Source organism: Nuphar pumila, chromosome 4 (assembly GCF_984573655.1).
Source record: "Nuphar pumila chromosome 4, dmNupPumi1.hap1.1, whole genome shotgun sequence".
Lineage (NCBI taxonomy): Eukaryota > Viridiplantae > Streptophyta > Magnoliopsida > Nymphaeales > Nymphaeaceae > Nuphar > Nuphar pumila.
In genome coordinates, this window is record NC_143252.1 from 142,232,888 (window position 1) to 142,246,259 (window position 13,372).

Consider the following 13,372-nt stretch of genomic DNA (forward strand, 5'->3'; position numbering starts at 1 on the left):
GCGGGTGCGGCGACCTTGGAGCCGAGTCCGTGTGACATAGCTTGGTACTTTTTTTTATTGGGATACAGTTTAGCTACTTCTCCAGAAAGGTGGGATAACACCTTCAACAAGGATTAAATATTACTCAAATTTCTTAAAACAACTTGGTTAAAACGTGTTCCTGTATTCACTAATATGTTGCTATAAAAAGTCAAAACAGAAAATTTATTACAACAGGAGGAAGAAAACTGAAGCGTATCTGCTGCAATGCATGATATACTAGGGGAGCAGGCCAAGCCCCCCCCCCCCCCCCCTTGGAGAATTCCAGCTCCTTTGGGAATTCCAGTTCCTGCTGTACAGCCCCCAGGAGAGCTAAAAAGAATAGCCTTACTCTTTCCAAGGCAACAGAATAAATGATTAAAAGAATGACGCTTGAAGAAATGTTGTGCATATATCAACTAAGAGAGCTCTTGGTGCATGTAGACTGAATGATCCACAGGTGAGGCTGAGAGAAGAAGACTACTCTGTACGTGGTGGTAACAAGAAGGTGAAACCCGAGTTCTCACGAAGCATCTGTGGTGGCTCGATATCTGAAATATCTATCTGTGCCATCGACTTTGAAATGTCGTCCACTGAGAAGGGAATGCTGCAACCATAAACAAGAGATTGCAATCTCTGGGAGTCAGGAGTTATGGCCCATGGCATAGCATAAACAATTTGCTTAAGATTTCAAGATGCCTTGAGACACCTAGGAATGACTATGAGGGATCTGCCAGCAAGAATGGCAAGGGTTGATTCTAGTTTCTTATAGACCCAGTTTGCTTCATCTAATTTTTAATGCAGCCAATGACAAAGTAGAATCATGTGCCTGGGACACAGGGCTTTCAGGCCCTTATTAGCACCCATACTTGCTGTTCAGGCTTATTAAGCATGTGAAGACTACCTAGATATTCTAGGAAAATGATTGTAACTGTTCACAATTATATCACTGACCTGGAATCGTCATCCAACAAGAAAGAATTGCTCACAGCATTGTTTGAATCCTCAGTCATCAGGACCCTCATGTTCGAAATAACCTGAGATAAGGAAACCACCAAAGCAGAAAGTCGTCCACACATAATTAGGACCATGATCACCACAAACATTACAACAATGTTGATCCTAACCTAGTTTTGAGTAATGGCATCCAATATAACTTACATCCGAGGACAAACTGTGCGTGCCATACTTGTCATCCCAGTACATTGTACTGATCCTGTATAGCTGTTGTATACTGAGCACCTGAAAGCAATGGCAAACAAACACAGACAAAGGTAACAGTTAGTGAAGTTTCTCAGAATCACTTGTGCATGCACTTTAGAGAGGAAAACCATTAGAGATGAACCACTCACGGGACAAAGATCATGACTTATTTCATCAAGTGTTTTCTTTGGCTTCTGATGTATAACCTGAATGAGGTAAACCATGTCACGAATAAGTCCCTGGGCTTGTCAGAGCACAACATGATTAATATTTTCTCTACAATTGATTATTTTTATTTACTAACGTCCACTCAGGTCAGAAAGATGGGAATATCCCAAGAGAATATGATAGTATGTGGATGCCCCACCATGCTTATCCCAGCTTAAAATGCCACAGATCAATTTGATCTCTTTACAATGTACTGGGATTAAACTTAGATCATTCCTCCCCCACCCCAATATGCATGCACATACATCTGCACACATACACACACACACACACACACACAAAAGACAAATAATTACCAGAAAACCAATTGCCTGTCTGATATGCTTCAACTCATCCCATGCTGAACCTGCATACTGCAATGAAAATCAATTCAGGCAATTGAAAAATCAAGAACTATGGAATATGATACTAAGCAGAGGTGGAGATACTTCATCAGTAGCTGTGTCGCACCAATTCTCTAGTTCAGCCAATCCTGCTTTAACATATTCTCCATTACTAAATGAGCAGCACTCACGCCTTAATAGAAGGCTGCATGAAAAACGAAAGTTAGTGGAGGAAACAACTTTGTGTAGAAACTAGGATTGATCCCTTGATCTTTCAAGCGGGACAAAGTGATCAGATTCTTGCCTGTTGAACAGCTGTACATTGATAAAGGAGAATATCTGTGTGAAAACCTTCCGCACTAAAAATGGAGGTACCTGAGTTAAACAGACAGAAGGATCCATAACGTCAAATAGATATTACCAGACAGCATTTCCAGTTTTCTACTCATAATTTCAACTAGTTGACTTGAGATCATGCTAGCTTCAGCTTCATACACATCAGAAATAATGTTAGACAAGGAATCTGGGCAAATAAAAGAAAAAAGGGTGCCCTTGCTTACATGATTGGCTTTCAATGTGTTCAAACAATTGCCAAGGGCTTTCACTATCCCTTGCCAATGAGCAATTAAAGCTTGTTGAGCAGCAGAATTTGCATGAGAACGAGAAGATCCTTTCACTAGACTTGCACGAGATGTCCTAGGTGCCTGAATGGGCCATTTTATACATAAACTCACAATTAAGGAACACAAGAAACAAGAAAGCATGTAAACCAAAATATTAGCTTACCTGAATACACAAACCAAGCAAAGGGGATATTTCTTTCTTCAGATTATCCCGTATCATGCCATATATCTTTTCTACATATGCAGTAAGTTGCTGCTTGAATAATAAAGCAGGGTATTTGGCTTCAACTTGCCGCAAGGAATCTCCTCCACTGATCACAGTCCCATTTATAAATGAAAGATTAGTTCCCTGTGGTAATCCCCGGAAACTCTGAATAATGCCATCAAAACAAGAAAATCAATAAATCCCTGACCTTTAAGAAGAGTACAGAAGCAAACTGCAGTATGGATATGTAGAATTAATAAGGCAAACAACTTGTGTCTTACTTGAGTCATCCTACCAAACAAAGTAGCTGATGATGATCGACGTCGTTGTGGAGCCATGCCAGCTGCCCCACTTGCTTTTAGTGTACGTTGAAGTAGTAACAACAAAGTGGATGCATTGGACAGCCAATAGGCTAACACATCATTGTTGTCCTGGGGCTTCAATAATTGGTAACAAATTTAGGAACAAATGCACACATCAAGATCTTTGACAGAATATACAGGACATACCTCAATTGCTTGACCAATTTTTGTAATAATACGGTCGAACACACTGGTTCGTTCAACTTCAAATGACCTCCACTGCAGAAGGGATTTGTATATAATGCAAGCAGCAACTGGCCTGCTTCCAGTGAAGCCCAAGTCTTCAGAGATACACTTAATTAACAATTCCTGATTCTCCTGAAGATGGTATGTGCAGTAAATTGCTTCAGAACAACTGATGACCAAATTCAGCCAATAGAAACATACCTGTGAAATAACTTGAATAATGGAAAATAAATTTATTACCTGTTGTCTCTCATTAAGTGATTTCTGTGGCTTGTCCTCTACTTCAGAAGCATCCAGTTGGCCTGATGCAGCACTATGTGAATCCTGAGATCATTGACATCATGAAACTAAGACACATTATGAAGAATGACTCAGAAAAGAAAGAGTTGAGGCAAGTGAACGGAAGTTATCTCCTTGGAGAAGAGAGATCAACTTACAATAGATGCCTTTGGATCACTACTCAAAATGTGACCGTTCTCAGGACTCCTCTGCAAGTGTAAATAAGGGCTTTTCAGTACAGCAAGTTGGTTGAAATTTTATCAACAAAAGCCAGTGTTTTCCTTACCTGAATAATTGATCTAGATCGCCCTGAGAGAAGCTTATTTGGTGCAATAGTCAAAGCCTGCTGACGGAAGACCTGATTTTCTGACTCCAAGTTGGATATTTTTTCCTCAAGCCTGATTTACAAAATCATAGCAAATCATCAGCGAAGAGAGCAACTCTCAAAGTAAAACATAATAAAGAGCAAGAATGCACTTTCATTTTAAACATTATAAAGTTGTAAAGTAGAATAGTAGAGATTTATATGTGGACAAAGTTTCAGAGGATAAAATCATGGCACGCCCATATTAGTGAATGAAATGTGATCAACACAAACAAGTGGCTCTTATGGGCAAGAACAACATACACAAATGGAGACCACTTATGGGTCAAGATACAATCACAAACACAAACACGATGTCACTTATGGGCATGAGAAACAACATAAAAAATATAAAGATTTTATTGAGACAATGCTTGAGATAAAGCTTAACATACAAGAGGGGTTACACCCCCTATTTAGACACAAAAAGAAGTAAAGAAGAGCCATTGGGAAGTGATCCCTATGGAGACGTGATCTATTGGATCTGGATCCAGATCTAAAGTCTGTCTGATGTCCCAAGCATATTGTAATATATTATGTTCAGCTTGGCCATATTACCCCTCTTAGTTGTATTGTTTCTTGTATATTAATTAGAGGTACTTTTTTCATATAAAATACATAATGTTTTAAAGTAACCCACAACCCTAATGAAAGGTGTGGAGAATCATTTTGTTGCAGCTTCTTTCTTCCTCCTCTCTCTCTTCTTCTCTAAAAACTGATTTCTGGTGCAGATCTTATTGTGAAGAATCCTTGCAAACAATCAAGTTTTCAAATAAGCTTTACACCAAAGAAAGTGCAATAAATGCACAGTGTTTATAAGCTTAAGGAGACAACTCCTTACTCTAATACATACATACAATGTGCTCACATAGCCCTTATTTATAAGCAAACTTAAGAGACGTTGGGCTATTCCCAACAGCTCTTATTAGAGACGTTGAGAATCAGCCCAACGTCTATATTTTTAAAACTGTGTACACAATCAATGCAGCCACTGACTGTGTACAAAAACATTATATAAAAAAACAAAAATAAGAAATGAAAAAAATTACAAAAATAAAAAAATAAAAAGGAGGAATTACAATCATATTCAAAAACATGAATATGCGTAAAATGTAGAAATGACTAAATTACCCCTACAGCCAATACAATAAAAAAAAATATATTTTATATATACAAGTAGATGAATACATATCATATATGAAATATATATATGTATATGTATCTTCTTTTATATATATATAAAATATATATAAAAAATACATTGTCTTATAAATTACAATTTAACACCCCCCCTCAAACTTAGGGCAAGATGACCGAAAGTTTGCAAAGGAGAAAATTGAACCGTGGAGCACACAAAGCTTTGGTGAAGAAATCTGCCAACTGATATTCTGAAGTTACATATGGAAGATCTATAACTCCTTTCAGATACGCTTCCCGAACATAGTGACAGTTCATCTCAAAGCTTATAAACACTGTGCATTTATTGCACTTCTTTTGTGGTGTAAAGCTTATAAACACTGTGCATTTATTTTGTGTATTGAGTATTTGAAGTATCAAGTTATTTGAAAACTTGATTGTTTGCAAGGATTCTTCACACTTATATGGTATCAGAGCAGGGTTTTGATTCCTCCATCCAGGTGAGTTAAGAAAGTATTGACTTCTCCTATTCTTTGATTCCCTCTATTCTCTTCCCTCCTTTTCTCTTTCTTCCTCTTCCTGATGTTCTTCTTGCTTCTTCCATTCCTTTCGAGAAAATAAGAAATATATATATAGATTAAATATACCGATCTAAGTATGCTCTTATTTTCATCTTGTTGCTGATTGATTGTTTTGTTTGAAACTGGACAAAAACAAAAAATCTATGTTCCTTTTAATAAAAAAAAAATAGATCGATTTTGGATTTTTTTTCCTTTTTCTTATTTGGAACATTGGGATTCCTTTTCTTGACTGTTTTCTCAAACCAGATTTCATCTAGCAAAATTTTCAATTAGATATGTATTGAATCTTATATCCTTTGAAATGTCTCTATATATTTATTGTGATAATTAATTTTTTAATATCACATATCTTAAAATAATCATTTATTTATAATTATTGACCACTCATGTCTTATTGCTGCATTCATCTGATATTTATGTGAGTTATCCTCTATGTCACAGGGATTCGGCTAGCAGGGTGCCGCACCCGCGTCGACGCGACTCGACGCGGGTGCGGGTGTGGGTGCGGCACCGGGTGCGGTCAACCCGATCCTGGGTGCGTTGACCGCACCCAGGATCATTTAGGTCCTTTTTTTTGGATTTTTTTTTTTAAAAATTTGCCCTCTAAAATGGGCTGCGAATTTTTTTAAAAAAAAAATCAGCTGACAGCTGTTGATGGGCTGCGAATTTAAAAAAAAAAAAATCTGCTGACAGCTCCTGTCAGCAGAGAAAATCGGATTTGAAAAGGCAGCTCCTGACAGCTCCTGCGATTTTTTTTAAAAAAAAAAAATCGGCTGACAGCTCCTGTCAGCTGCTGACAGGAGCTGTCAGCAGAGAAAATCGGATTTGAAAAGGCAGCTCCTGGCAGCTCCTGTCAGTCCTGGCAGGAGTTGTCAGCAGCTGACAGCTCCTGTCAGCTGCTGCCAGTCCTGGCAGGAGCTGTCAGCAGCTGACAGCTCCTGGCAGGAGCTTTTCAAATCCTTTTTTGCGTAAAGGATTTTCTCTCTCCCCTTTATATATATATATATATATATATATATATATATATATATATATATATATATATATATATATATATATATATATATATATATATATATTACATTTTTGCCCCTGCCGCACCCCCGCACCCGGGTTTTTTGGAAGTGCCGAATCCCCGCACCCGCACCCGCACCCGCACCCGCGCCCGCACCCGCACCCGCACCCGCACCCATGTGACATAGGTTATCCTTGATCTGCAAAAAAATGCAAACAAATTATGTTATTGTAGTGTTTCTTTTTTGTTTCTTTTTATTCCTTCTTTACCTACCATGGATTCTTCTTCTTCCTCTTCAGTTCTTTCAGCAAGCTTTCTCAATCAACTAGTTTCGAAAAAATTAAATACCTCAAATTATTTCTTTTATTTAGAGCCAAGACCTTTCTGGTTACTTGGATGAATCGATTCAGACCCCACCAGAATTCATATTAAAGGAAGAAAAGGATGAAAAAGGGGTTGTTCTTAAATCTTTACAGGTTCAGAATCCATAATATATTTCCTGGATGAAACATGATCAAGCGTTGGTGGCATATATCACATCTCAATACTCCCAACACCTAGAAATATAGTTGTTGGGAGCACTCCCAACAACTCTATTTCAAGAGCATTATAAGGACTATAATACCATTGATAAAAAAATAAATTATAAAAATAATAAAAACCTAAAGTGCCCCTAATGAACACAACTAATTACACAAGGAGAAATGACTAAAATACCCCTAATGGGTTTTACTTATTGCATCAAGAAATATATTAATGTATATATATGTACATATGCAAAACAATATGTATATATATGTTAGCATATATATACTTTAACACTCCCTCTAAAACTTAACTGACATTCCGATGCTACATAAGGCAAGATAATGGTCTTCTTCAGGTACTCTTCACGAACATAGTGGCAATCAATTTCAATATGTTTGGTGCACTCATGAAACATGTGATTGTCGACTATGTAGATGGCGCTTTTATTGTCACAGCATAACCGTGCAAGTGATTGCATATGCACCCCCATGTCTAATCTTCTCAACCACACAATTTGAGATATTGTGGTGGCCACGACATGATACTCAACTTCGGTATACGACAACACTTTTTGTTGCTTCTTACATTTTCAAGACACTAATGTTTCACCTGCAAACACATAAAAACCGGTAGTTGAGCGTCTATCATTAGGATCTCCTCCTCAATCAGAGTTAGTATAAAAATTAATTCGAGTGGGAAAGAGGAAGAAAAAGCAATCCCTTTAGAAACAAAATTTTGTAAATATCTAATGATACACATAACAATACTCATGTGCACAATGGTATGGGAATGCTGGAATTGACTGCATATGAGATATCAGGTCTGATAATGGTCAAAGTACGTGAGGGCCCCAATCATTTGGCGATAAGGAGTATGATCATCCAGAGGTGTGCCATCATCTATCTTCATTTTTGCATTTATCAATTCAGGAGTGTCCACCCTTTTTCATTTGTAATTTCAGACTTGTCTAGCAAACTTAGATTGAGTTACAAAATAACCATAAGCGAAATATACAACCTTAATCCCTAAAAAATATCTAAGAAAGCCTAAATCAGTCATTTCAAAACTTTGTTTTAAAACATTCTTAATAAAACTAACTCCTTGTCTTTTCTCCTCCAGTGATGATCATGTCGTCAACATAGAGAAGAATAACAATACTACATCAGATTTCTTAATAAACATAGCAGTGTCAGTATAGCAGGAAGTAAAACCCAATTTTACCATAACAAAACTAAAATGATCATACCAGGCATTAGGTGCCCGTTTTAAACCATAAAAGGCTTTTCTTAAATGAAGCACCTTTCCAACAGGAGCCTCATATCTAGGTGGTGGGTCCATATAAATTTCTTTCTTTAATTCACCATTGAGAAAGGCATTCTTGACATCCATTTGATAAATAGGCAAACATCTGATGGCAACTACAACTATAAGAGTTTGAACGGAAGTCATCCTAGCAACTAGGGCAAAAGTTTCATCATAAACTATATCATGCTCCTGAAAATAACCCTTGACCACCAATCTAACCTTATATCTCTCTAAAGTTTCATCACTCTTGATTTTAATTTATTTACAACCTATTATCTTCTTTCCATGAGAAAGACTTCTTATATCTCAGGTTTTTTATTTTTTTAAGGCTTGTATTACATCATTCATAACACTCATTCATTCAGGACAATTTTTTGCTTGATTATATGAGGAAGATTCAAAATAAGAAAAAATCTTGGCTAGACATGCTCTATATTGAGGAACAAAATTTTCATAGGATACAAATCTATCTGGAGGCCTATGTATTCTAGTGGATTTTCTAAGAGAGCTTGGTTCTATGCTAGAATATTGTTCTAAGGCATTTGGATGTCTATCACCAAATCTTCCATATTGGATAACTGGAGGTTCATCATTAATGTCATTAGACTCACCATACTGGATGTCAGATCGAGGTTCATCATTATCATTGTTGTTTAATATATCATCATTACATGTAGGAAGTAACTCAAGAAAAGAGTAATCATTTTTTCTTTAATAAGCACATTTAAATCAAAGAATCTTTCTTGCTCTATAAAGATAACATTATTTGATATATAGAGTTTATCATGTTTTAAGTTATGACATCTAAATCCTTTTGGGGTTTCTTCGTAACCAAGAAAAACACAAGGAATAGCTTTAGGTGAAAGTTTATCATTTTTATTTGTAAGGACAAAACATTTACATCCAAAAGTCCTTAGTCTGAAATAGTAAAGGGTAGTTTTATAAAGTTTCTCATAGAGAAAAATATTTTGAAGTTGATTAAAGGAAGTTTGTTTATGAGGTAAACCGAAGCAAGCGCAACTTTAGGCCAAAAGTGTTTTAGAACATGTTAGACATAAGTAGGGTTCTAGTGGTTTCCACTATATGCCTGTGTTTCCTTTCGGCTAAACCATTTTGTTGAGGCGTTTTTGCACAAGATTTTTTATGTAAAATGCCGTGATTCAAAAAATAATTTTTAAAGTCTTTTGACATATACTCTTTGTGAAAAGTTTTGAAAGTTTCAAAAAGTTTATATTTGTGCCTAAGAAAGAAAATCCAAGTGAAACGACATTCATCATCCATAAATATCACATAATAAGTAAATCCTCCTTTAGAGGCAACAAGAGCAAGACCCCAAACATCTGAGTGTATTAATTCAAGTGGTTTAGAGGCAACAAAGGTTATCTCTTAATAAGAAATGACTTTCATTTTCCCAAGAATACGGTCGGTATATTGGATTTTTCATTATAAAATTTTCTCAAATGAGATACATTGGATAATTTAGAAATACTAGGATGACCTAGTCTTTGATGCCAAAGAAAAATATCTAATTTTTATACATTGAAGCAAAAAAAATCTTTGGGAATGAGCAACTGGTCCATGTAGTAGAGATCTCTTTCTCTATGTCATTTCCCCAATCTTGCTTGCCAGACTGGAGATCCTGTATTAAACAATGGTCAGATGTGAAGGAGACCTTACAACCATAGTCGATTATTTGGGAAACTAAAAGAAGATTTAAGTTAAGTTTTGAAACAATTCTGATTTTTGGAATAGAAAATTTTAAAGAGTTTGAAAAAATTCCAATTCTTTTAATTCCAAGAGGATCCATCCTCGATAAAAACATTAAATCTACTTGAATTAACAACACAATAAAAGAGGATAGTACTGTTATGGGTCATATGAAATGAGACACTGGAATCTAAGAGCCAAGAAATCTTACCGAGAGGTGAGGAAGAGAAGACCGTGACACCCGTTAAGGAGGATGAGCCTTTGAGAAGAGGTTGTAGAGCTTCTGCAAGTTGAGACAAGGGCATGACTTGAAAACCAGAATTGGAGGCTTTCTTGTTTTCTTGAGGAGCTTCTAGGGTAGCTACTCTTTTCTCATCCTTTTTTAATTTTGGGCAAAAATGTTTGATGTGCCCCGGTTCTCCACAGTTACAACAAGTAATTCTTTTTTTTGTATCATTTCTCCCATCATACCTCCTCTATTTCTCGTTGACTTCCAAGAATTATTATTATTCTTGTAGAAGTGAGGAGACTTGTAAGAATAAGTATTGACACCGGTTCTAGAAACCACCAATACATTGTCCTTAGACTCTTTAGATTCGGTCATGGATTTTAGCCTTTTTTCTTCCATGCAAACTTGGGCTAGAATCTCATGCAAAAGAAGAAGCTCCTCTTGATTTTTTTTTCTGGTGGATGATAGAAATACAAACATGTTCAAATTCGGGCCTAAGCCCTCTCATAAATTGAAAAATTTGTTCACCAAGGATTTAATTTTTCCTACAATGAGCATCATCAAGGGTATCCCAAATAGGCTCCATTTTAGCCATTTAGTCCCAAAGTCTTTTGAGAGTACCATAGTACTCTCTAACACTTCTTTCTCCTTGTTTACAATTATGAATCTCATCTTGTAAGTCCCATTTATGGGCACCATCATGTTGGGTATGGTTTTCTTTGATATAAACTCATGCTTCGTTGGCCCTCTCAAACTCCAACATATTTTTGCATGACATACTCCCCATAAATAGGGATAAAACCTTGGCATGCCCAATATCTCATGCTTTAATAGCCTTTTTGTAGTCTAAAAGAGCCTTTTCTCTCTCTTTATCTTTAAGAGGTTCCTCTTTGGTAATACCATTTTCCCCATAAATAGATTTTGTGAGAATAGGTTGAGGTTCCGATATGGAGTCATTAACATAGTCCCATAAATCTTTGCCATCCAAAATTCTTTTCATAGCGGTGACCCACATATTATAATTTTTCCCATCAAATTTGACGGGAACAACTGTAACCACTTCTTTTTCATCCATTGTACCAAGAAAAGAAAGAGTAGGAGAAGAGAAAAAATAGAGAAAAGAAAAGAAGATTTCAAGAAATGTGTTGAAGTTTGATGGTGCTCTTTCTGAGGCAACAAACCAACGAACCAATGCTCCACCAATCTCACGATCCACCTCTTGATCTTCACATACAAGTTACAACCCAAGAGCAACAATGCTCTGATACCATGTAATGAAATGTGGTCAACACAAACAAGTGTCTCTTATGGGCAAGAACAACATACACAAATGGAGACCACTTATGGGTCAAAATACAATTCACAAACACAATGCCACTTATGGGCATGAGAAACAACATAAAAACATTTAAGGATTTTATTGAGACAATGCTTGAGAACAAGCTTAACATACAAAACGGGTTACACCCCTTATTTATATACAAAAGGAAGCAAAGAAGAGCCATCGGGATAGTTGTTGGGAGCACTCCCAACAGCTAGAAATACAGATGTTGGGAGCACTCCCAACAACTCTATTTCAAGAGCATTATAAGGACCATAATACCCTTGAAAAAAAATAAATTACAAAAATAATAAAAACCTAAAGTGCCCTTAATGAACACAACTAATTACATAAGGAGAAATAACTAAAATACCCATAATGGGTTTTACTTATTACATAAAGAAATATATATACATATTAATGTATATATATATACTTTAACAGGATTGTTTAACTGAATAACATTATCCCTTAAAATTTCTGCTTTCCAAAATAGAGAAAGTTATTTCCTTTGACAAATTAAAACTATTTGGGTGTTTGGAGAGAGAGAGAGAGAGAGAGAGAGAGAGAGAGAGAGAGAGAGAGAGAGAGAGAGAGAGAGAGAGAGAGTCTCCTTACTGGTGTATCACAAGCACATCATTTTACTATACAAATATATTTGAGACCGGAAAACTTGCTCATGTTTGGTAATTCAATTTATACTAAATATTTCAGGTAGAGATGCATTTGAAGAATGATGAGTTAATCTGCAACAACTCCACACTTGTTCATGTGAGTTTCACTGAAACTTTAACTGTGAAGCAGGATTTAGCAATAAATGAATCGGCTGAAACAAAAAGAATTGGTTTGTTTTTTCTTATAACTGGTGCCAAAATAAAACCAATAAGAGGAAATGAAGTGGGAAGAATAGAAAAAACAAACAAACACTACCAACAGGACATTAACATAGAAAAAAAAAATCAATGAAGTCTGAGAGGAAAGAAACAGAATAAGAGATCTTGAAAAAGGAAGATAGGATTAAGGATCTGAGAGCAAAGGGAAAGAATTTCCCTAGTGAGTGCTAGCTGCTCTTATACCATGAGATGTGAATAAGCAAAAGCGGGCATCCTAAATACAGCACATTTCTAGTCACGATTCATTATAGTAAGCAAGAGTTTGAGGGTGAAAAGTACAAAACACATGTGCAAGTCTTTTTACCAGAATACATTTGGAATGTAAATGGCCTACAAAACCTAAATTAAAACTGTGCTGCCACTCATATTTATACAACAAAATACTCAATTACATTATGGAACATGAGAGATGAAACCACAAACTAAATCATGATGGTTCATTGCCTGACTCAATATGCATATTAGATATTGTCATCATATGGACTTTTTTCACTCTACCATATAGAAACCATCAAACATTCCCTGATGAAAGCTTGACCTGTTTTCAGAAAAAAATAAATTTAACTTCTTTTATATTTTGGATGCTTTCTAGTGTTGGTTTGCATGAAGAACTTAGGTATTGATGGAAAACTAAAAATCCAACAAGCCCAGAATATGCATAGAAACCCGTGATGCCAGAGCGGGTTTAGAGTTTCTCCATTATTTTAAGTTTGCCACTATGCAAGCAAGCTAGATGCAAAGACAGAGGGATAAAGTCAATAAAAGAATGGAGATTGCGTAAAAATTGCCAGAGAAATGAATTTAGAAGGCAAGTATAGAAAGAAGCTTCAAATGCTATTAGCATGACTAACTTCTCAAGAAATTA

The 13,372-nt window shown here is 36.1% G+C and overlaps 1 protein-coding gene across 2 annotated transcripts in view; it reads right to left on the minus strand.

The window, feature by feature from the left end:
• Positions 1-294: 294 nt before the first annotated feature.
• LOC149841399 (myosin-11-like) overlaps positions 295-13,372 on the minus strand; it is a 32,742-nt gene continuing 19,664 nt past the window's right edge. Inside the window, exons 26-39 of one of the 2 annotated variants that reach the window (XM_090003811.1) lie at positions 3,714-3,825; positions 3,586-3,636; positions 3,389-3,472; positions 3,110-3,280; positions 2,882-3,037; positions 2,559-2,765; positions 2,333-2,476; positions 2,077-2,147; positions 1,878-1,977; positions 1,746-1,802; positions 1,371-1,427; positions 1,180-1,260; positions 973-1,055; positions 295-625 (exon numbers count right to left, since the gene is read on the minus strand). In XM_090003811.1, the coding sequence (XP_089859937.1) occupies positions 499-625; positions 973-1,055; positions 1,180-1,260; positions 1,371-1,427; positions 1,746-1,802; positions 1,878-1,977; positions 2,077-2,147; positions 2,333-2,476; positions 2,559-2,765; positions 2,882-3,037; positions 3,110-3,280; positions 3,389-3,472; positions 3,586-3,636; positions 3,714-3,825 (1,501 nt within the window). In that variant the 3' untranslated portion in view covers positions 295-498. Of the gene's footprint in view, positions 626-972; positions 1,056-1,179; positions 1,261-1,370; positions 1,428-1,745; positions 1,803-1,877; positions 1,978-2,076; positions 2,148-2,332; positions 2,477-2,558; positions 2,766-2,881; positions 3,038-3,109; positions 3,281-3,388; positions 3,473-3,585; positions 3,637-3,692; positions 3,826-13,372 lie in introns of both variants that reach the window. The other variant, XM_090003812.1, reaches the window with a different exon arrangement.